Source organism: Lampris incognitus, chromosome 21 (assembly GCF_029633865.1).
Source record: "Lampris incognitus isolate fLamInc1 chromosome 21, fLamInc1.hap2, whole genome shotgun sequence".
In the NCBI taxonomy this organism is placed as follows: domain Eukaryota; kingdom Metazoa; phylum Chordata; class Actinopteri; order Lampriformes; family Lampridae; genus Lampris; species Lampris incognitus.
Genome location: NC_079231.1, coordinates 23,389,216 through 23,414,154, shown reverse-complemented (window position 1 = coordinate 23,414,154; position 24,939 = coordinate 23,389,216). Strand labels below are relative to the sequence as shown.

General features: G+C 44.0%; 1 protein-coding gene across 1 annotated transcript; it reads left to right on the top strand.

Annotated features, from left to right (window-relative positions):
- Positions 1–11,385: 11,385 nt before the first annotated feature.
- On the top strand, positions 11,386–24,584 carry LOC130131290 (gap junction alpha-3 protein-like). The gene is made up of 3 exons (XM_056300926.1): positions 11,386–11,454; positions 13,650–14,203; positions 23,732–24,584. Exons 1-3 carry the CDS (start codon positions 11,386–11,388, stop codon positions 24,582–24,584), a joined length of 1,476 nt encoding a protein of 491 aa, XP_056156901.1.
- Positions 24,585–24,939: the final 355 nt, after the last annotated feature.

Here is a 24,939-nt window from a genome sequence, read left to right as displayed (position 1 = left end):
CAACTCTGGGGTTCGAACCCACAACCTTCTTGCTGTGAGGCGACAGCGCTAACCTCTAGGCACACATGAGGTACACATTTTTCAATGATTAAGACATGTACTTTGAATGTAAATAAGGTGCCAGAGTGCATAAAAAGCATCAAAATACAGATTGTTTATCAAAAAAATGTTTCTCGGGGAGGATGCCCTGCGGACCCGCCTAAAGGAGTCCGGGCTCAGCCCCGAATGTCCTCAAATCCTGGAAACGCCCCTGGACTGAGCGTGATTTGTATAAAACCGATGGCTTATGTCCAAACTGGCAAGGCACCAGGCAACTGGTGTCAATTTTATCAACTATATAGCTTTTAACTCCTGACCCACATCCCAGCAAGACCCTAGCAACCTCATTTTGATTCTAAATACAACCAGTCTTGATAGAGAGGGTCCTGCTGGCTCATGGCCAATTTTTACAATTCATAATACTAATAAAATTCCTAATGATAGCTACCAAGTCCCAGAAAATCCCCACAGTATTGAATAGTTATAACCATGTCCTCCACAACTATAATCATATACCCGTCAGAATTAATGATAACCAAGATGTTAAATATAAGAGTGACAACTTTCAAAATCAGAATAGCATGCTCCGCGTTAAGCCCTCTGTTTTTCCATCCCCTGCCACTTTGCAAAATGTTATGTTAAATATTGGCTTTATTAACGCAAGATCACTTTCCACTAAAATCACTGCTTATCCATGACATGACAGATGACCACAGTCTTGAGTTTATGGTTTTATGTGAAACCTGGCTACATCCAAATGACTTTGTAAGCCAAAATGAGACAACACCCCCAAATCAGCTTTATCTTTAGTCACCTTTATTAACTTTAACTTTAACAAGTGTACATGAAGGATTTGACTCCAGTGCAAAGCAGCTTCAGGCACCCACTGACGTCACTCACACAACAAAGAGAAAAAAGAAAACATAGCAACTAACAAAAAAGAAAAAAAAACAAGAAATGAATGGAACAACAACAGGACATTGGAGGCAAGCATGTATGCACAACAGGTATGTCAGTACTATACAGAGTGTTGTTATGGTTGAGTAATCAACAACCTATGCCCATATATTATACCATATTGCTTATATACTGTATTGCCCATACACTATACATATACCATACCACAGCTCAACAACCCATCATGCCCATATACAATACTACATGCTCCCACTATATTACACTATATTAACTTATCAGCATCAGGAACACTTTATTTGTCATTTCACCTCATATACTTGCGCACATGAAATGAAATGAAATGCCGTTTCCCCCAGCCCACAGCAGTGCAACATACAGACAAAAACACATTCAAGAACTACAAGAACACGCATAATCAAGCTAACACATATATCCAAACTGAAATTTTTAAAAAAATCACTGTACAAGGGAACAAATGCCCGCCAGGATGACTGTCGGAACCGCCGGTCTACGCGTCCCGTCAGACCGCCCTCCCTGTTTCCTCCTCAGGTGCAACTCCGGGCAGAAGCCATGGACCCTGTGGCAACCGGACAAAGTAGACCAGGCCCTCCCAGCCAATCCAGTGCCAGCTGTCCCAGCCAGACACCCTTGACACACCTCCCCGCACTCCACATGACGACATCAAAAACACCACAGTCAACGCCAGGTGAGGCCGCTGCCAGACCGCCCTCGGGTGATATCGGAACTACCAGTCTGCATGGGCTAGCAGTTAGCTTAGCCTGCCCCACTTATGCATCCCATCAGACCGCCCTCAGTGTTATCTCCTTGGGTGCAGCTCCGGGCAAGACTGCAGTCCCCGGGCCCACAGTGCAGCAGACCAAGTTCTCGCAGCCGATCCAGCGCCAGCTCTCCCAGCCAACATGTACCGGAAGAACACGTGCTGGTGGTGAAGACAACTTCCCTGATGGATGAACAGGTTCTACAGGTGACCACAGATGACATGAGAAAGACCCTCTCCAGAGTAAACCCGTACAAAGCTGCAGATCCAGACAGAATCCCAGGCCGACCCATCAGAGACTGGGCGGAGCAGCAGGCAGATGTCCTTGCTGATTGATATCGTCAACATCTCTCTGTCCCAGACAGTCATCCCCATGTGTTTCAAGTCTACCACCATCATACCAGTGCCAAAGAAGTCCCCTGTGTCCTGCCACATTGACTACCACCCCATTGCACTGACTCTCATCATAATGAAGTGCTTTGAGAGGCTGGTCATGAAGCACATCAAGTCCAGCCTCCCCTCGACTCTGTCATCATAATGAAGTGCTTTGAGAGGCTGGTCATGAAGCACATCAAGTCCAGCCTCCCCTCGACTCTGGATCCTCTCCAGTTTGCATACCGCACTAACTGCTCCACAGAAGATGCCATAACCTCTGCTCTTCATCTAGCCCTGTCCCACCTGGAGAGAAAGAACAGCTATGTGAGGATGTTGTTCATTGACTTCAGCTCAGCTTTTAACACAATCATACCGCAACACCTGATCGTAAAGCTGACCCAGCTGGGCCTTAACACCTCCCTCTGCAACTGGGTGCTGGACTTCTTCACGGGGAGGCCATAGTCAGTGCAAATTGGCAAGATCACCTCCAGGACCATCACACTGAGCACTGGTGCTCCACGGGGCTATGTACTCAGTCTGCTCTTGTTCACCCTGCTGACTCATGACTGCACAGCATCATCCACTTCCAACCTCATTATAAAGTTTGTTGATGATACTAACTACAGTGGTAGGTCTCATCAGCAACAATGATGAATCATCATACAGAGCGGAGGTGGATCAACTGGTGGCGAGGTGCAAAAACAACAACCTCTCCCTAAATATAGGAAAAACTAAGGAGATTAATGTTGACTTTAGAAAGACCAGCGCCCACCATACCCCTCTGACCATCAATGGTATGGACGTGAAGAGAGTCAGCAGTGTTAAGTTCCTGGGAGTGAGGACCTCTCCTGGTCCTCACATGTCACCGCGCTCTCCAAGAAGGTCCAGCAGCATCTTAACTTCCTGCAGCGTCTGAAGAAGGAGAGGGTCCCCCCACCCATCCTCATCACATTCTACGGAGGCACCATAGAGAGCATTCTGATCACCTGTATCACTCTGTGGCATGGGAGCTGCAAGGCCTCCGACCGCAAATCCCTGCAAGTGGATAGTGAAGACAGCTGGAAAGATCATAGGAACTGCTCTCCCATCCATCCAGGCATCTATGATGCACGGTGCGCCCGGAAGGCTCTCAGCATCATGAAGGACCCCACTCACCCTTCCCACATCCACTTCACCCTCCTATCCTCTGGCAGGAGGTACCGGAGCGTCTGTGCTGCCTCCACTAGACTATGTAACAGTTTCATTCCTCAGGCTGTGAGGTTCCTCAACAGCCTGAATACTTAGACCTTCCATAAAATGACTTTTTGACCTTCTTACTCACTGTCCGGGTCAGGTGTGCTTGTGATGTTTAGGTCTGTGAAGTAATACCTGTGTTTAATGCACTTTTTGTTTTTAATATTTATTGCGTGTTATTTGTTTTTATGTGGCACTGAGGTCCACGTGAAATGTAATGTTGTTCCCTCGAATGTATGAGACATGCATATAAGGCATTGACAGATAAAAGCAGTCTAAGTATACTCTATATATTCACCTACTATCCACCTCACAACTGCATACTATATTATATACCGATGTTGCACAACCATAACAGCAATAATTTGTAACCACTATCCAGCAGTTGTACGTGTATTTAAAATTGTACATTTGTATTGCATGTCTGGTTTGAAGAGGCAGTGCACATCAGAATGGGCTATTTACAAATTGTCATATGTACATAATAAGTGTCCATTATTGTACCATGCTGTTAAGTGTTCATGAGAGAGATGGCCTGTGGGAAAATAACTGTTTCTAAGTCTGGTGGTTTTTGTGCTCATTGCCCTGTAGCGCCTGCCAGAGGGTAGGAGTTCAAATAGCCTGTGTCCTGGCTGGGGGGGGGGTCTGTGCTGATTCTGCCTGCCCATGTCCGGGCTCTAGAAGTTGTACAAGTCCTGCAGAGTGGGCAGGGGAGTTCCAGTGATTTTTTTTCTGCTGTCCTTACTGTTTGCTGCAGTCTGTTCCTATCCTGTTTTGTTGCTGCTCCAAACCAGACCGTGATGGATGTGCACAGGATTAATGACTGCGGTGTAGAACTGGCTGAACAGGTGCAAAATGATTCCCATGCATCACCCAGGTGGGTGCTGCACATTGATGGTGGTTGAGGTGAGTTTCCCCCCTTCTCTGTGAAACACTTTGGGTGTCTAGATAAAGCCCTATATAAATGTAATCCATTATTATTATTATTATTACATCACTCAGGCATCAAATGACAACACTGGTCTAAGAAGAACCGATTTTGTTACGTCCCAGAGACACAAAGAACATTGGCAACAACTGCAGATGTTTTTCATACTATATCCCAAATTCTGAGAGATAGAGATAAGGTTCAAAATCAGAGAGTGTTCCTTTGTCAGTAATTTCATTTAGTCTCCAGTAGTCAATACATGGATAGAACCCAGCCACTGAGAATTCACAAGCCAGTGCATTCTTAGTGCCGGTCCCAAGCCCAAATAAATGGGGAGGGTTACATCAGGAAGGGCATAATATGCGGATCATAAATCACATTTCAATACTGGATCAGTTCGGGTTTTCAATGACTGCCAGCGTACCGGTGGCTACTGTTATGCTATGCTACTGTTAGGAGAGGGGGAAGGCGTGTCCAGAGGCAGCAGGAGAGGAGGAAGAGTAGGATTGTGGAGGTGAGAGTCTGAACTTTGAATGTTGGCACTATGACTGGTAAAGGGAGAGAGCTGGCTGATATGATGGAGAGAAGGAAGGTAGATATACTGTGTGTGCAAAAGACCAGGTGGAGGGGGAGTAAGGCCAGGAGCATTGGAGGTGGGTTCAAACTCTTCTACCATCGTGTGGATGAGGAGAAATGGGGTAGGGGTAATTCTGAAGGAAGAGTATGTCAAGAGTGTGTTGGAGGTGAAGAGAGTGTTGGACAGAGTGATGAGTGTGAAGCTGGAAATCGAAGGTGTGATGAATAAACCACACTGTGGGAACCTTATCTCAAGGTTAAGCAGTTGTTTTACAGCCGCCAAGATGACCCTCGTAAACATGGTTCACAATAAAGTTGTTGATCATGACAATATACACTAGTCGTGATGTTTTAGGTATACAAACCCGAGAAGTGGACGCTGAAGTAGCTTTGGCCTGATTTTGCCGGAAAGCAGCCTGTCAGGGACTGTAACTGCTCACAAATCTCTTGCAATAGATGGTCATGTTTTCTCGCCGTGGCTTCCTGGTTTGTGAGCGTGACATAAAAAACTGGTCAATCTTTTTTCTTTTTTCTTTTTTTTTGGATATACTATATTAATCCCCGTGGAAGAATTCTTCTCTGTATTTAACGCATCCTAGCTGTGTAGCTAGGAGCAGTGGGCAGCCACCGTGCAGCACCCAGGGACCAACTCCAGTTCGTCTTGCCATGCCTTGCTCAGGGGCACAGACAGGAGTATTAACCCTAACATGCATGTGTTTTTGATGGTGGGGGAAACTGGAGCACTCGGAGAAAACCCACCACAGACACGGGGAGAACATGCAAACTCCACACAGAGGATGACCTGAGATGCCCCCCCCCCCCAAGGTTGGCCAACCCCAGGGTTCGAACCCAGGATTTTCTTGCTGTGAGGCGACAGTGCTAACCACTGGGCCACCGTGCTGCCAACCTAATATTTTCTGGGTCCATGTTTGGCTTAGTGTAGTTATATAAGGCTACCAAGGAAACCCAGCTGAAGAGACAAGACTGAAATATGTAAAACTGTAAATGAGTTTACTGGGAAAGAGTAACAATACAAATGTACTTGAGGCAACTTGCATCTCAAGACTGAGAAACAGAGCAGAAATACAGTAGAACGTAAATACACTTAAGACCAGGGGTAAACCATAAATATATTATGAGCCTGGGGAAAATCACAGTCCATTGCTGCCCTCTAGCAGTCATCAGAACCAACACTTAGGACTCTTATGCTTCGCCTCTTTTATTTTATTTGCGCCAGTTTACACTGATAACTTGGCTCTTAGTTACGGGTTAATTTTGTGAGGAAAAGCATTCATATTCTGCTTGATAAATGAATCCTATTGACCGCAAGAATGGGTCATCAGTTCATTACAGGGCCCACACACACTCACACCATTCATTCGTATGGACAATTTAGAGTCTCCAGTTCCCCTGACAAGTATTATATATTTGGACTGTGGGAGGAAACCAGAGTAAACCTCAACAAAGAGGGAGAGCATGCAACCTCAATGCAGAAGGGCCAGGACTGAAGCCAGCATCTCAGTGCCACCCATGATGAATCACAGCACACTGCATTTATCCATCCATCCATCCATCCATTATCCAAACCTCTTATCATGCTCTCAGGGTCGCAGGGATGCTAGAGCCTATCCCAGCAGTCATTGGGCGGCAGGCGGGGAGACACCCAGGACAGGCCGCCAGGGGCCTCCAGTTTAAATGGGTGTTATTTTGTGTTAATGGTGGTTTAGATTTATTTGTTCTCATTTAGTGCGGTGGCACAATTAAAAAGACATTTACATCAAATGAATAGCCATGACATGAAAAGACATGAAATATATTGTATGCTTCTGTTCCAAGGTTCTAAGTGAGTAATAGTAGACTGTAGAAGTCCACATTATTTAGCTTGAATTATGTGATTTCTTTATTTAGGCCATCCGGTAACAGTAAATTTGATATTCCACCCCAACCAGAGGACATTTAAAGGTAAACTTTCTCTTCAGAGATGGAGGCTGTCTACTACATCCCTTCTTCTCCATGCCAAAAGCTGTCCCACTCTGGCAAAATGTCTCCCGGTCTCTTTCTCTCATTCGACCCCTTTCCCCTGCGTTCTCTCTCTCTCTCTCTCTCTCTCTCTCTCTCTCTCTCTCTCTCTCTCTCTCTCTCTCTCTCTCTCTCTCTCTCTCTCTCTCTCTCTCTCTCTCTCTCTCTCTCTCTCTCTGTGTCTCTCTCTCTCTCTCTGTCTGTCTCTCTCTCTCTCTCTCTCTCTCTGTCTCTCTCTCTCTCTCTCTCTCTCTCTCTCTCTCTCTCTCTCTCTCTCTCTCTCTCTCAGCCTGGGTTGCTTGCTGTGCTGCACTGGTTTGGAGGCAGACAGAAGTTCAGCCACCAGTTTGAAAAGCCCATGAGGAATTTTGCAACTTTCACAAAGGCGTGTCATTTAAGCCAGGTGGGCGGTGTCGGTGGGGCAGGGGCAGGGGGATGCCGATAGTTGGGGGTGGCACCTATTGTGCCCTTCATTATGCCCCCCCTCCCATGCGTGCACCCATGCGTGCATTGACACAATGTGACAGTGGCGATGGCCTGGCCCCGCAGGACGCAGCTTCGCTGGAACCCCCTACTGTAGGTCCCACACGCACCCTGAGACCAGTCTCGCTTTTTTCTCTCTCTCTCCCATCTCTCTCTCTTTCTCTCCCTCCCTCTCTCTCTCTCTCCCTCTCTCTCTCTTTAACTTTACTCTCTCTCCCCCTCTCTCTCTCTCTCCATCTCTCGCTTGCACCTGGCTTCAAACCTTGTGGGAGAAAAGAGAGAAGAGAAAGAACAGCGCTTCCGAGAGGGTAAAAGTTTTTTCACCGCCTGCTTTCAGAAGAGAGTGGTAAGCAGTTTGAAGCTGCGAGGGGGGTCAAGGATCGTTTTTGGGGGTGGGAGGGAAGGGTGAAGAGGAGGGAGGGGAGGGACCATCTTTCCACCTGCGCAGATTTGTCCATCATTTTCAAAATATGGATGGTTCTGTCGCCGCTAGATATTGCTTTCGTAGGGCTCGGGGCTCGAACACGTGAAACTTATCCATCGGGGCGCAGCTCGTCAGAGGCACACCTTTACGCACCGCAACGCTCTTTTCAGTTAATCTAGACTTCCACAGCCGTTTCTCCATTCAGCCACATCATCTACCTAGGTGGAAAAGGTTTCTGAGATATGCAGACAGTAGTCCAGGAGTTACGACACTTCTTCTGGTTTTCTTAACACGAACACGTGAGCCATCAGAACCACATCCCAGCCGGGACAGTGTGTGTCTGGCTGCTTCTGTTCTTTACACTGTGAGAGTTGTGATAGTATTTCATCGTGCCACAGCCTGTAGAAGGTCAACACATCATCTACACAGAGCAGATGGTTAATTGGTTTCTAAATGCGGTTAATTGGTTAATTGGGTATGTCGTCAGTGTTCGCAGATTGTTGGATTTGGAGAACCCATACATATGTATGCTGTACTATATTGAGCAAATTATCTGCCCAGGGTTCCAATATGTCTCTTATTAGGAAGCACTGAGATTGGGGATCAAATGAGATTTAATGCAGAGTTCTAAATTTTCATTTTTTGTTTGCAACTTTTAAAACGTCTATGAAACTCGTTTACTTACTGCAGTGTGGGGATTCAAATGTGTGTGTTACTACAGCTTGTTTGTGTGCACATGTGTATGCATGTTTAATTTGTCTGTTGCAGTGGCACATGTTTTGGAGAGCCGAGCACAGGACAAGTCAACATGGCAAAAAACCTGTAAAGGTTTTTAAAATGATGTGAAAAAGACGTTTCTGACATCGATGCCAGCTCTTTTCCTACATAGCAGCTTCCATTTAATTGGCTGGGTTGACAATGAAAATGTGTGTGTGTGTGTGAGCGTGCACGTGTGTGTGTCTAAGCGTGTGTGTGTGTGTCTGTGTGTCTGTGTGTGTGTGTGTGTGTGTGTGTGTGTGTGTGTGTGTGTGCAAGCGCGAGTGCATATCAGTCGATGCGCTTCAAACATTTGCCCTCCTCAGCATTTCTACGATGTGATGAGTCTGGCATTCGACAGGGGCAACCTGTTATCCACTCATTCACCGCCCGCAGATGGCCAGCCATTGTCCAGACACTGACCAGCAGCCTAATATACACACATAAGCACACGAAACATGCAAGTATACACAAATATGCATAGGTCTGCAACCACCCCCACCCCACCCAGGCCAGCCATCTCCCTCTCAGACACACATTCACTGGCAAAGACAGACAGGGACCGATATTGACCCATGAATGGATAGGATTTTTTTTTCAAATCTATATAATCTATAATTACAGTCTACAAAACCGAACCAATCAACTATTACAGTAGGAGTCTGATGTCTTTTTGTTCCTCTCTCTCTCTCTTTATATATATATATATATATATATATATATATATATATATATATATATATATATATATATATATATAGTGTGTGTATATATATAGTGTATATATAGTGTATATATAGTGTATATATATGTGTGTATATATAGTGTATATATTTAAGTATATATGTATGTATAGTATATATGTATATGTATATATGGTGTATATATTTAAGTGTATATATGTATGTATAGTATATATATGTATATGTGTATGTATGTATATGTGTATGTATAGTGTGTGTGTATGTATGTATATATATATATATATTATATCACCTCAATGCAGTTGCAGTACACATATACTATCAAAATGTGGGCAGATGAATAATTGTTTAGATATTTAGCCTAATATCTCTTTTCTGCTCATATATAGTATCTGCAGTATGTGTGTATCATGTTATGTCATATGTGACGGCGACATTTAAATGTATAGTGGAACATATTTTTGATGTGTTTTTGCTAATGACCCATGAAATTGACAAGAATCTTTTTCTCTCCTTTCAGATTTTGTTTTTCTGATCACTGGTCGATGGATTTATCACTGAAAATACAACAACATTTTAGTAAGTCTGTCTGATCTTTACTTAGCCTGGAATCGGTTGCTCTCCTGTCGTCTGTTTTTCTTTATTCTGCATGGTCTCCATGTGTAGTTATACTAGAATTTCATTTGGATGCTCACATGCAGCTAATAGGTAAGAGGGAGATTATTATTCCCTAGTCAGAATTACACACTTGGCAAATAGCGATGGTAAAAAGATGGCAGTCTTTGACACTTGCCAGGCTACTTTCCAAACTACTTTAACTTGGTTCTGGCCTAAGACAGTTTCCCAACCCAGTCCTCAAGTCTCTGCTGTCTTACAGAGCTTCATTGTAACCCTGCATAGGTAGACCTGCTTGTACTTTACTCAGCAACTGCATTTAGTTAAGCTGAATTTGGCACGACGGGTATAAATCGGCCATTTTAGCTCTGAGACTATAAAAAGTACATTGAGAAAAATGACTACAGACTTTTTCTGTTCATTTAAATTCGATGTGTAGTCTATCCACCTAGCTATGCATCTGAACTTTGAAACTCCCATTTTTATGCATCTTTTGACAAAACTCACTTTCAATTTTCTGATAAAATTGATCAATGTAATGTAAAAATCATCTGGGTCTATAAAGTATAGATTTTTTTTTCCCGAAAAATATAAGGAATCTATGTAACAAAAGTAACCCCTTACACTTAGGACAATAGGAAAAATATATATATTGTAGTCAAATGCTTTGGTCGAATTCATTATTTCCTTCGGATTTGTGCTTGGACGAGGTGACGGAACGACTGTAGAAAAGGAATTTCAAAACTTCCACCATGAGCACAAACTGCGTGGAGTGCAATAATGTGATTGGTTGAATAAGTCCAAGCAGGTCCACCTATGCAGGGTTACAATGAGATCTGCTGGGTGGGGATAGTTCAGGACTGGGTTGGCAAACTAAGATGTAAAAAGAAAGAAGCTTTGTAAAAAAAACAATAGCCTCTTATATTTCATATTCTATATGCTCTATAATGGTTATTTGGAGAGTCTTTTTTGGCTTACGTAGATAATGGCTTTAGTGCCTCCAGGGGCAAAGTGTTCTGTACTCTCGCTTGACCATCATAAAATACTAAATTTGCCGCTATTGTTAGTTTGGATTTATCAAATTGTATAACACTAGACCTGATTCCAGGGGGATTACAGCCAGTTCTAGTTTGCTCAGCACAGAAACCTCCTCAAAGTAGTTTACTGGAAATCTATTACTGATATGACTTGAGTTCCTTCGCCGGTACTATAGCCTCTCTTACCTTACCTTTTGTTTTATCCTTCCAACCTCTTTCAATATAGATGTTTTCCTCCTCCTTTATCATAATTTACTGATTTCGGAAAAATATATCCCTCCCTGCAACTTCCATATTTTTTCATGCTGCCTGTTACTTGTCTCCAGTTCCCATCTTTAATCTCATCATTTACCCTCCTTGTCTTCTCCCGCCCCTCGGCCCGCCCTCCTCTTCCTCCCTGATTCCTTCCATTTTCCCCCAAAGTCTTTGTTGACCAAAGTGTTTTTGTGCTGTTCACCCTGATCTTTTCTCCTCTCCCAAGGCTAGAAACTGTGTGAAGCATGGGTGACTGGAGCTTTCTAGGCCGGCTGCTGGAGAATGCTCAGGAACACTCCACTGTGATTGGCAAGGTGATCGACTGGTTGTTGTAGATTTGACCGCCTGTGAAAACACATGTACTTGTGTTCCTTTTAATAAGTTCTCCCCTCTCTCCCCTTACACTCCATCCACCTGTGGCTGATGTAAAAATAGATCTCTGTCGATGTCAGTTCACTCGGCTGATCTTCAACACACACTCCTACTACTCCAACAGTACATGGAAGTGTCAGGGCCATCCATAGATCTAAAATCTGCTGCCTCTGATTGGACTGTGATTTCTGTATTCGCGTTATTGTCCTTACCTGCCCTGCCTTCTTCTTGCTCCTTTTCTCTTGAGTTTTCCTCCCACACAGTCCATCCTATCTCTCTGTCCCTCAACCCTCATGGTAAAAACGCCATATCAAAATGCAGCATGTTCAACTAAGAGAATCCCCAGAAAAAATAATATCTGAAACAAGATAAAAATCACTTGTTAACCTGAAAGACCAGAAATCTCGAAGCAAATTAAATTTAGAGCTGAGCGTTATATCAATATGATATTGATATGGTGATGTGGGATTGTGTTTCTGGTAATGTGGCGATGTGACTTAAATGTTGTCGTTCCCTGGTCTTAAAGGCTGCATTACACTAAAGTCAGACACTTTTCTGAACTTATTCCCAGGGGTGCTGCCAGGGATTTTGCACCCCTATAAAGAATATGACTGAGCACCCTTTATTTATTTAATTAAACAAATTATTATTTTATTATTTTCCTGACTTCTCTAAACATGAAACTCCTTCCTCTACCTTCATCCCATGCTACCAGCTTGCCCAACAATCCCCTCATCTATAGCTTCTCTAATAAGGGACCCATCTTCTTAGTTTGACAAATTTACATATAAAATGCTCTTAACAAAAAGGAATGCAATACCACCATAGCCCAGATTGAACCTGTGGGCTCTTTCCTGTGGATCGTGAATCAGAGAGGTCTTCGACAAGATCTGGCCATATGCCATTGGGTAATTGGGTGGGATAATTATTTTTCTTTTCAATATTTTTTGGAATTGTTTCCACCCTTTTCTCCCCAATTGTATCCGGCCAATTACCCCACTCTTCCGAGCCATCCTGGTCTCTGCTCCACTCCCTCTGCCAATCCGGGGAGGGCTGCAGACTACCACGTCTTCTCCAATACATGTGGAGTCGCCAGCCGCTTCCTTTCACCTGACGATGAGGAGTTTCACCAGGGGGGACGTAGCGCGTGTTATTCAACTGTTTTAGTGAAATGAATACTGCCTGTCTTGACCTGCTTGGTCATCATATCCACATTACTAATGATCATTTATCAACACTATATCGTGAGTAAATATCTTATGAAAACACCAGTAGTCATCTGCAAAATATCATCACATTATCAATAGAGGTATCCCATCAAAAATGGTGTCAAAGATATTGTATATATCACCCACCCCTGGTTAAATTGCATTGATTGTAAGATACTCTTATCTAATCAGAAGCATAACTTAAGTTTAATCATGTAACTATTGGACAAAACCACTTCAAGCAGCTTTTTTTTATTTTACTTTACTTTATTTTACTAAAATGTGCTCTTTTAAAGATGAAAAAACTATTAGGTTACTTAGGGGAAACGTTCTTAGACGATAAATAATCTTACATAGTTGACGGGTAAATGATTCTTTTTGTGTGATTTTAGAGACTGTCGGACCATTTTAGTTTAGTTCTGTTTAAACATTTATTTGAGAAGGAACAGTGTACATTAATCAACATTCAAAACAAATGTGAATGTACCCAAGTTAGCTTAGCTAAGAGGCTAATTTCCATCGGCTGTCCCTTTGCCTGATGTTGTTAGGCATCCTAGGATAATAAAATAGTACAAAATAAATAAATAAACATAAGAAATATTTAATATACTTAATATTATATATAAGTTAATATACTTAATATAATATAATATTTTAAGCAGTGCTCCTTAAATTCTAACTTTTTCACTCTTTTCTTTCTCAAACTTGATTCCAACCTTCCTTTTCAAACCACTAATACCCTTCTTTTCTTCATCCTCTCGGCTCCCTCCTTCCTTCATCTCCATCAACCCTACATCACTTTTTTTTGCTGTCATCCTCCAGCTCCTCTTGCCACTTGCCTTCCCTCACTTTTTTTTGTTTGTTTAATATCCCCTCCATCTTTTTTATAATTTGCGGCCTCTCCCTCCTTCCTCCCTCCTCGTCTTCAGGTTTGGCTGACGGTCCTCTTCATCTTCCGTATCCTGGTGCTGGGCGCTGCCGCGGAGGAGGTGTGGGGTGACGAGCAGTCCGACTTCACCTGCAACACGCAGCAACCCGGTTGTGAGAACGTCTGCTACGACGAGGCCTTCCCTATCTCCCACATCCGCTTTTGGGTACTGCAGATCATCTTCGTCTCCACGCCCACCCTCATCTACCTGGGCCATGTGCTCCACATCGTCCGCATGGAGGAGAAGAGGCGGGAGAAAGAGGAGGAGCTGAAGAAGGCCAGCCGACACCAGGAGGGCAGGGACCCGCTCTACCACAACGGGTTGGGAGACGGAGGAGGAGGGAAGAAGGAAAAGCCACCCATCCGCGACGAGCATGGGAAGATCCGGATCCGCGGGGCGCTGCTGAGGACCTACATCTTCAACATCATCTTCAAGACGCTGTTTGAGGTGGGCTTCATCCTGGGGCAGTACTTCCTCTATGGCTTTCACCTGAAGCCACTCTATAAGTGTGGCCGCTGGCCGTGCCCCAATATTGTCGACTGCTTCATCTCCAGGTTAGGCTTTGATTATTTCATTTATCCATTTGACTCCTTTGCTCAGATTTTTCTCATTCTCTGTTGTTTGTTCTTTGTTTGGTCTTTCTTTCTTGCTAGCTTTCTTTGTTTTTTGTTTTTTTTATATATATAAAGTAATGTTTGACACAAAAGAATGACATATCATTATTTACACTTGTTATTTTGAACTGTAGAGACTCAGTTTAATTTTGTCTTATTTGACTCTAGTCAGGATTTAGGCCTATAGTGTTGGGTTTTTTATGTATTTGTATATTCTATATTTTCTATCATTTATTATGATTTTGTCTGTTATTATAGTTATCCTTATTACATGATGAACAACTTGGAATTAATTCAATTTCTTGAGATAATTTGGTGCACTTAGCTAATATTGCTCCGTCAGATCTGGACAAATTTATTATCCGGCTGGTTTTCAGTCTTGGCATACTAAACGTCAGCAAAGCAAAACCTGGTTCACAAATTGAAAATTTTTTTTCTGTGATTTTATTTTCGAGTTTTGCTCAGTTGGTTGACAATGAATCATGGCGGTCACAAACTGAAATACTGTTTGTGTACCAGTTTGGGGAATTTTGATTTAATCTCCATTAATTTGGCCTCCCTCAATCTCACTGTTTGGCATGTTTCCTCTTGACAAATCCGAGAAAGCCAATATAATCCAACAATTGCCTTGATCACAAATAAAATTTTGCACATGTAAGAGATCAGGAGTCAGCAAACCTAGTTCAAGATGTGGACTAAAATCCCCTGTCTCCATGTTACAAACACATTTTAGTGATGCTAAAATATATAAGTCAGACAAAGACTGACAAAATCAACACATGTTGATTCTGCAGCAGCAGAGCGAAAAGCTGAAATACTTTACGCACTGTAAGTAGCTCCAGCGCATTTATGTGGAGATACACGTGAACCGGCAAGTGTCCCCCAACCACCTGGGATAGGCACGTTCCTCCCCACCCTGACAGAGATGCATCTGTGAACACCGAGATGTATGACACAGCTGAGGCACCCCCACCGACAGGACATGAGGATTTCTCCAGTAGGCTAAATCTGAACCTACAGAGGGAGGAATGCAAATCATGCATCCCTGCTGACGCACAGGGTTGATGCGCTGGCAGATGAACCATCTCTAGCCTCTTCACATGAAGGAGACCCAGGGGACTCACAATGCGCCTTGCAGCCATCGTGCCCAGCAGTCGCATGATAGAGAGAGCTGTCACCACCTTCTGAGGTGTGATGTGACGGAGAAGAACCGTCAGTGCCTCCACTCTGTGTTGAGAGAGTCTTGCCCTCATATTGACTGAGTTCAACTCCACTCTCAGATAAATGACAAGCTGAGAGGGAAGTGGAGAGTTTTTCTCCCAATTTGTTGTGAAGCCCAGGCTTGACAGATGCGGCACTAATATTGTCGTCTGTATGGCAGCTTCCTCCCTAGAGCGAGCAAGCCAAAGCAGGTCCAGATAAAACAATACTCTCTTCTCTTTCCTGCGTAACGGCTCCAGAACCGTCTCCACACATTTGGAAAACGTGCATGGAGCCAGGGAATAATCGAACGGCAAACGGTTGTATTGATACAGCACTCCCTGGAATGAGAAACGCAGGAATTTCCTGTATTTTGGGATGATGGGGATTTGAAAATACGCGTCTTTCAGGTCTATGGAAGTGAACCAGTCGCCCAGTTGAACATATTCCAGCACCTGTTTGATCGTCAGTATGCAAAACGGTCTGTTCATTATTGATCTGTTGAACAGAGACAGATCGTGAATGGGCCTCATTCCCCCCATCTTTTTTTGAGAACAGGAAATGGCAAGAGTAAAAACCTTGATTTTCCTCGCCCAGGGGAACACTGGAAATGGCATCTCTTATCAGGAGCTCTTGCAACTCCAATCGGAGAGCATGGCAATGATCCTAAGATGACAGGGTTGTCTCTAGTATCCTGCTGAACCGTAGAGGGGGAGAAGCACTGATTAGCCCTCTCATCCAACAGTTAATTATACATACGTGCTTCCCCTCGGAGAAATGCTCTGAGAGCAGGTACGTATGAATCTGTTGCGCCACGGTTGCCATGTGAGCGAGCTAAGCCAGAGCCCTTGACGCCATTGCGTGAATCAGACAGCTCTCCGATGCAACTCATGGGGGGCTTGTATCGAAACGGCTGGTTGGAACAACACAGAGGCTGCGTCCGGTACGAGTTTGCCACCGGTGGTGGCTGAGCAAGTGCCATGGCGTCTTTCTTTTCATAAAATTGTCGTTCAGAAAAGGAAGACTCATGAACATGAGGTAATGGTACTCTCGCACTCGCATCCCAAAGGAGATGGGAGGATCCGCTGCTGACAAGCGAGAGCAAATTAGCCCTGTCAACACGAGGTGGCTTGTCCACACTCGTGGACGTCTCATCACAAATTTCAGTAAAAAAATTTGTGTGTGGACGAAAACTCTGATTCAGAATCGGAGGCTATGCTCTGCTTTCGAGACATGAGTCCAGCCAGACTATCAACTGAAAGGTTAAGGGCTGCCAGCTCACACGGTATTGGGGGAAGTGTGTTCAACAGCTACCGTCTTAGACAGGATAACAGCTCTTTTTGCAACGATCTTTGTGTTTTATTCAAAACAACAGAACATCCATCCATCCATTATCCAAGCTGCTTATCCCAATCGGGGTTACAGGATGCTGGAGCCTATCCCAACAGTCATTGGGCAGCGGGCGGGGAGACACCCTGGACAGGCCGCCAGGCCATATTAACTTTAAAACATATATTCCCCCAACTCGTCATTGTCTCTTGCTCTGCTTCCGAGTAGGCTCCTGAGAAGGGTTGGTCCTAGTGCAGGCCACTTGGAGCTCATCTGAGGAGGTGGAAAAGCGGTAACACAGGAGGAAGTCACGGCACCTGCCGCAGGATGTCTCAACCACTGGCAAGGCTCCTGATGATCATGGCAGTCCTGCCACTGACTGGAGGGGCATACAGTCGGAGGTCATACAGTCGGAGGAGCCCAGGTGACATGACCTCTGATGGTCTCCGCTTCCTCCTAAGCCAACTTCATGGTGTCCACCATGTTCTGGAACCCCGGTCCGAAAAGTCTATCCAGACAGATGAGAGCCTTAATCAGTTCCTTCTTTGATGCCACTGGGATGAGGTATTGCTGCAGCCATAAATTTCAATGGATCATGGTCTGCCATGTCACAACTCTGGCCTGGGAGACTGCAACAGAAGCACATAGCATCAAAATGGCACTGGCAACCTTGCTGAGCTCCGCCACGTTCTCTGCGGGTAGCTCAGGTGTCTGGACAGCCAACTTAGTCAATGAAAAGGCCAACAAGGAGATGTTTTTTTCTGCCGCCGAACCTTGGAAGGTGCACTGGTGTGCCCGATCTGCCAAGTGGGTCATCAGCATGTCCCGAGAGGAGGACGGTACCAGCCTCCAACCGACAACCGAACTGGCCTGTTTCTTTACCCCAAAAAAGACGGATAGCTTGAGCTCCAGGGCAGGAACAAGAGAAAACCCATGCTCCAAAAAGCCCTCCGTCTTGGTGGTAGGCACGAAGGTGGAGATAAGGGCCCGCAGGTTCCTGGGGTCTGCTGACACCCCTTCCTGATACCTCTTAATGGCCAGAAAATGAGGCCAGACAGGGTCCTGTTTAGCTTCCTGCACTAGAGGGAAAACCCAGCTCGTGTCGTCTAGGTGAGTGGTCTCCTGCTGTGGTGGCATGATAAGGGTCTTGTAGGCCAACCCCTCTCTTAATAATGCCCGGGAGCTCGCAAACAAGGACTACTATCACCGGCAGGGCAATGGAGGCAGAGAAGGAGACCCCAGGGTACCCTGGGCTTCCATCCTGCAGACCGCCAGTGAACTCCAGTTCTTCTGCTTGGAGGAGGGAAGTTGGGGGCGATCCGTATGGTGATCCGTGAGTGGAGAGGGCGGAGTCATCTGACTCTGGCTCATCCGTGGGATCCAGCAAGTCCAAGGCTTCATCCACTGAAAAGATGTCTTGAACTGGCCACAAATCTTCAGCTGCAACAGCAAAGGCGTCCGCCTAGCGCTGTTTCTCTACTTGAGGAAGACGTGCACTATAGGGGCATGTCACTTGCAGAGTGAGCACCAGGCCAGCGTGCTATAGACCCAGGCAGCCTTCACAACGGCTTTGCAGGTTGAAGCCCATAATGTGTTGTAACGATCACAGATGTGTAGACTCACTAGCCAGTTGGCTAACGGGTCAGACCCGTTAGTTGACTGGTTAACATAGTTGCCCGTGATGTGGGCAACCCGGGTTCGCGTCCCGGCTGCGGCAGTTCCTGGCTGCCCCCGAATATGCTACGTCGGTGTCAGAAGTGAGATGGTGAGACCGTGAGGCCATCGGAAGCACGTGTGCCCAGAGGCATGAGGGAGTTGGTATGCTGAAGCGCAGGGACACACGTCCCGAAGGGGGGTAGTATAACGATCATGGATGTGTAGACTCACTAGCCGGTTGGCTAACGGTTCTGACCCTTTAGTTGACTGGTTAGCACAGTCGCCCGTGATGCAGGAGACCCAGGTTCACTCTCGGCTGCTCCTGAATTTGCTACAGTATCCTGTGTTACAAGCAGGACACAGTCTGATGCCACCATCAAATTGCTTGATTGAAGACATCTTTTCCTCGTAAAGTCTTCTCTAGTGCTTCTCTAGTACGGTAGCTCATGAAAAATGGAAGCCGATTGTACAGTCTTGATTCAGTATATAGTCAAGTTGCAGCCATTAAGTGGGACCCACAATTACGTGGGCGTAGACTGTTTTTCAGTGCTGTGTGGGGGCATGAGGGATAAACCCATTAATTAAAGTTTTAGAGGGCGAAGCCTATACGAAATGTAATGAAGTCTATACTAGAACAGAGGTTTACATTGCACACCGCATTGTTTTTTGGATGAAAAACCGCGCACCTCGGGCCGCCGTCATCTTATATGGCTGAACTTTGAAATGTCAGCTAAATACATATCAAGTCCAGTTGCACTGGATTCAACTCCTTTGGATAACCATGACCTGGATGAATGAGAACATTCACAGACAGCTAAATGCATAGTTTACAGTTTTACTATTACCAACAACTAGCAGCAGCTAGCAAAACGCTAACATCGTTAATACTATTTATAAGCCACAAAGGAAATATGTTACATGCAGAAAGGTTTCATTTGACAGCTGGTTGAGTAAAAGAAGTACATAACTTACATACTGACTCCCGCTTGCTGTCACAGTCCCAGGATGAATAGTCAACAGAGCATCAGACTTCAAAACTAATTTCTTGTGAAAACCCAGTGACTTTTGCATTAGGTTATGGAAACACTCCTCACTGAAATGAGCATTGCAGCTACCCAGACCCTCCAGGTTTGTAGGCATGATGTCTGTAAATAAATTTCAACCAGTTTAGCAGTATAGCGGGATTTTTTTTGGTAGATAGTGGAGGGAAGCACCAGGGTCCGGTTTACATCCAAAAACTGCACATTCTACAATGTTTGCTGCAGAACTTTCACTATGCTAATGCAAACTCACTCTGTACTGACAGGTCCGCTCTGTGCAAGAAGTTTCAGGTTTCCTTGCCTGGCCTGCATTTGCATATTAGACAGCGATTTGTGATGTACCAAATCTAGTTTACCTGGTGTACGTTTGAATCTCAGATTTTAGGGAAGTGCCCAGACAGCTCCTCATCCAGTACAGGAATGTGAAAACTGCTCTAGTGACAAACTTTGTACAGATACAGCCAGTATAGTCAAGGCAAGATATTTTAGGGGGACACAAACATTAGAAAAACACTTTTGAGTGGAGGGGTACTTTAAGTATAATGACCTTGCCCCATTATGAAAGGAACAGGGGAGAGCGCCTCTCCACATCAATGACAATTTTATTGAAAAGCGATCTGAATTGTAATTCTCAAATAAAATATATCCTTCTGTGACCACCAAAATTAGACATCGTTAATTAAGATTTTAAGACAAATGTTCGGGGGAATGTCTCATACTTTGATCAGTTCACCCTACAATCAGAAAATTTTGAAAATAAGTTTTACTTTAAGCAGTGTGGGTATTGCTTTTTCTGGATCAGTCTCAAAAAGCAAAATATCATCTTTGTACAACATGAGTTGAACAAAGCCTCCCACTGTAACCCCAGGAAAGTTGGGATCATTGCATATGGCAGCATAGAGGGGTGCCAGTGCCAAACAGAACTGCAGAGGAGGATGAAGTGAGCCTTATCATATACCACAAATATACCACAACAAATTTTGAAGTAAAGGGAAATTACCCTATTAGCCTTTATGGTTGTATAACAATTTTATCAATTTTCTTAAACATCTAGCCAAACCAGTTGATGCCTTCTTGGCATCAAGTAAAATGGCAGCAGTTGGACTGCTTTCATTTCTAACAGTCAAGTCAAGTCAATTTTATTTGTATAGCCCAATATCACAAATTACAAATTTGCCTCAAGGGGTTTTACAGCAACACAGAATCCTGTCCTTAGACCCTCGCATTGGATAAAGAACAACTCCCTAAAAAACCTTTTCTGAGGCGCCCCTTTTCTGAATAAATCCAACTTGGTTTGAGTGTGTAGAGATGCAACCACTCCTTCCAACAAATTTCTAAAAAAAAAAATTAAAAAACCCTAACATCAAGAGTAATTAAAGATATAGGTTAGTAATGTCTACAATGAGACCTACCAGGGACTTTTATCCTTCTCCACTAAAAGAGAAATCAGGGCCTGGGAGAGTTGTCAAGACCGTCCATATACATATTCCTTAGGAGATGTGTTCACTCTGCTGAGAATAGAATAGAATAGAAAAATAGAATAGAATAGATAGTCTTTATTAATCCCCATTCTCTGCATTTGGCCCATCCAGATACTGTGAGGAGCAGTGGGCAGTACGGGGCTGGATAACTGCCTCCTCATAGAGAAACACATGGATTTAACAGTAACAACATTGGGACCAGAAGCTTTATCTGGTGGCCCTTATAACTTCCTCTATTTCATCATCCGTTACACAAGAGTTCACTCATTGATCTATCCCTAAACAGGAAAGGTCCAGCATCTTGTAATGTTCCAGCAGATGTCCACAAACCTATAATGAATCTCTTCAAAGTGTCAATGTCAGTGGCTTTAGCCACAAGGCCCCCCTGATACCTGATGGCAGAATGGACTCTATATTTTATATACCAAGCTTGAAATTTACCTGCTTCATGTCCTGCCTTAAAATGGTTTGTCTGGCTCTAATTATCTGAATTTGATATTTTGAGAGAGAATGGTGTTTCCCTGCCCTCCGCCCAATGACTGCTGGGATAGGCTCCAGCATCCTGCGACCCTAATTAGGATAAGCAGCTTGGAAAATGGATGGATGGATGGGAGAGAATGGTGTTATAGCCTATTCATATTTCAGCAGTGTTACCTGTTTGAAATTAGATGGGGTAAAATTTTGTTTGAATGTCATTTCGACCTTCTGTATTCTTCCCTCTATAGTTTAACTTTATTCTGGGGTTTTTTTCCCCCTATAACTACTGAACTACACATCTCCTCTCAAAAGCCAGGAGAGTCCCTGAAACTATCCCTGCTGTTGAACCGATGGAACATTAGTATTTATGTCAAGATTAATCTAAGCCTTCAGCATAGACATAAACACTTCTTATGGATGAATTCTAGGAATTTTCTGGGGACTTCTAGGGATGAATTAAATAATCTCATTCATTTTTTTTACTGTTATCATAAGGGCACAAACCTAAACACACTTGTGCATGATCTCACATCAGTATATTGCCTATTGCACAAGACAATGTGGATGGAAGTAGGTCTTAAGATATGACGAATGAATCAATCATCATAGCTGCAGATGGGGAAAAAAGTATAATTCCTTGAATATAAATCAAATCTCTAAGAGCCCCAAGGGTCGAGCACATTCTTCTCAACGTATTAACTGATTTGGGGAACTTTTGCTGCACTACTACAGTCCAGATTCATGTACCTGATTATATTTATCGTGATCATCCAAAAAAAACACAAAAAAAACTTGAGACATCACTACTACGAACATACGTGTTACCTAAAATGAGTTGTCTGAATTTCAGCTGATAGAATTATCATTCAACCCTTCTAATCTCTTATCTCCTGTTAACATTTAAACCATAATTTTCTATCTATCAAAGTAATAACTCCCTTTCTAGTGTACTGCAAAGTGGGCCCCACCCATTCCGGAACCCATGAATCATTTTTTTTTACGTTAATTTTCTACACTCATGTTCTCTTAAGTGTGAGAGGAGAGAAATGATGTGAGGACAAGTAGATGCAACACCAAATATAATGGTAGTTTAAGACCACAGATCATGATGCATGCATTACTGCATTATGGATTTTAAAGGAAAAGGCAAGAACATTTGTATGACAGTGCTGAATCTTCAGTAAATGGCATGAAGCACCTTAATTATGTTCAGTGCTATTATCAGAACAAACATAAGCACAAACAAATGGATGCTTTCTATTTTGGCTTTATGCTGTTTTGGCTTTACCCATGTACGAGCAAAATACAAAATCTTGGTGACCAGAGTACTCTGGACAACCAGATTTGGGATGTTGGTTGCCCAGAGTACTACCACATGTATTTTTTTATTTGTTAACCTCTTTAATATGTGTATTATTATTCAAACTGCTGTGGAAATAATGTTGTTTATTGTAATTAGGGCTGGGAAATAATTCAACTTTATCGTTTATTGTTTTTCAGTGGTATTGTATTGGGATGAAATTCAGATATTGTGATACACAATTATGTTGTCTAAATTGACAGCGAGACTCTATTACCTAAACTTGCTCACAAAATGAAAATATTTGAGGGAGTATTATTTGAAAACTAGTTTTTGTTTGATATCTTATTCATTACCAAACACCTCAATGGGATGAACCTCAGTTGGATTCTTAAAACATGTCATCTCTTTATATGCAAGCAGGTACTGCGAAACATATCGATGTCGCGATACACATCGATATCATGATACATATCGATGTTGTGACGCATACCGATGCCGTGGCGCATATAGATATCGTGATACATATCGATATCGCGATATATATATATATCTCGATATCATGTGAAATTCCTTATGATTATCATGATAATATTTTCCATATCAGCCTCATTCATCAATAGTTTGTACATACAAGTATGTTCTTACACACCCATGGAATTTGTTTTAGCTCTCAAGATTGTCTGCCAGTCAGAGGCAAAGCCTGATGGTTATTTGTAATTGCTTTCCCCTAACATCTGTTGGCTGCCTCTTGCAATGAGCAATCACCCAGGCTTGCAAAGACATCATTGTTAGCCAACTGGTGTCTAAACTCAGGGGTTACCCAGGTTCTACACTGGTCTGTGAGAAACTTCAGCAATAAAAACTCCATGTTGTGTAGGAACAAATTTGTACATACGAACGAACGCTTGATGAATGAGGCCCATGATGTGTATTGTCTTTATGTGTTAATCAGAAGGCTTCATTTATCAATCTGCTTTCACAGGCCTACTGAAAAGACTATCTTCATCATTTTCATGCTGGCGGTGGCCTGTGTCTCGCTGTTGCTCAACCTGCTGGAGATCTACCACCTGGGCTGGAAGAAAGTAAAGCAAGGGGTCACCGTTGAGTTTGTAACTGATTGCGAGTCGATACCATTGGACTCTGACGAAGTGGGAGAGCTGGAGACAATTCCTGAGCGGATCTCCCCACCGGTGCTCAACTGCCTGCCAGTCTACGCCAGCGGAAGTATGTTGGGGGGCGAGGGCGGAGGTTATAGACCCACTGGGGCCTCCCCTTGCATGCTCACTTTAAACAACAACACGGCAACCGCTACTCCCACGCCGGCCGAGCTCAAGAAAGACCCTGAAGCTTTCCACCATGACAAGTTCCTGTTCTTTGAGGGCCCGAGTACATTTTTGTACGGCAGCAATGATGGTGTTGGTGGGAGCTGTGGGCAACTCGAAATGATGGAGCAGAACTGGAACAACATGGCGCTGGAGCTGCACACCCCGGATGGGAAGACCTCGTCCTCGTCCTATCCTCTTCCTCCTCCCTCTCCTTCCTTCTCCTCTTGCTCTGAACAGGGAAGACCCCTGTCAGCATCACGAGAGGAGCAGCCGGCCCTCTCCCCTTCCCCTCATCATTCCCTCCTTTCCTCCCTCACAAAGGTAGAGGAGGCAGCCGGTGAGGATAGCAGCTCCACGCCGCAGCGTTTGGTGGCAGATGATGACGTCACGATGATAACCAGGGCGGAGATGCACAAACCTCCTGCGCCTGCGGCAACAGACATCCGGAGACTGAGTCGCGCCAGCAAGAGCAGCAGCGTCCGAGCTCGATCTGATGACCTGGCTGTGTAGCTAAAATGCACTTACACTCACGCCCACACACATACACACAACACACACATGCATACACCCCCACACACACATGCATATAATACACATATACACAAAAGCACATGTGTTCACTCGTGCATACAGTACATACTATATGTATACATACGCCTATATGCACAGTATCGCTTATATTATTGCTCTTATCTCAATACTGAAAACCACACATGCATTCTGCATCCATACCCACTGATGCTCATGGATCATGTGATGTGCAAGGCAGATGTGTAGGTGCCAAATGTGTAAAGGATCAGGATCAGAGATTCTCTTGGAAAAAGCTGGAAGCAAAACGTGGCACCTGGGTTCAAAGTGTGGGTTA

Bases quoted from the DNA above. Each gene is read 5' to 3' on its own strand.
- LOC130131290 (XM_056300926.1), top strand. From the start codon at position 11,386: ATGGGTGACTGGAGCTTTCTAGGCCGGCTGCTGGAGAATGCTCAGGAA. The intron at 11,455-13,649 runs GTGATCGACTGG...CCTCGTCTTCAG, and splicing joins ACTCCACTGTGATTGGCAAG to GTTTGGCTGACGGTCCTCTT. The intron at 14,204-23,731 runs GTTAGGCTTTGA...CTGCTTTCACAG, and splicing joins GTCGACTGCTTCATCTCCAG to GCCTACTGAAAAGACTATCT.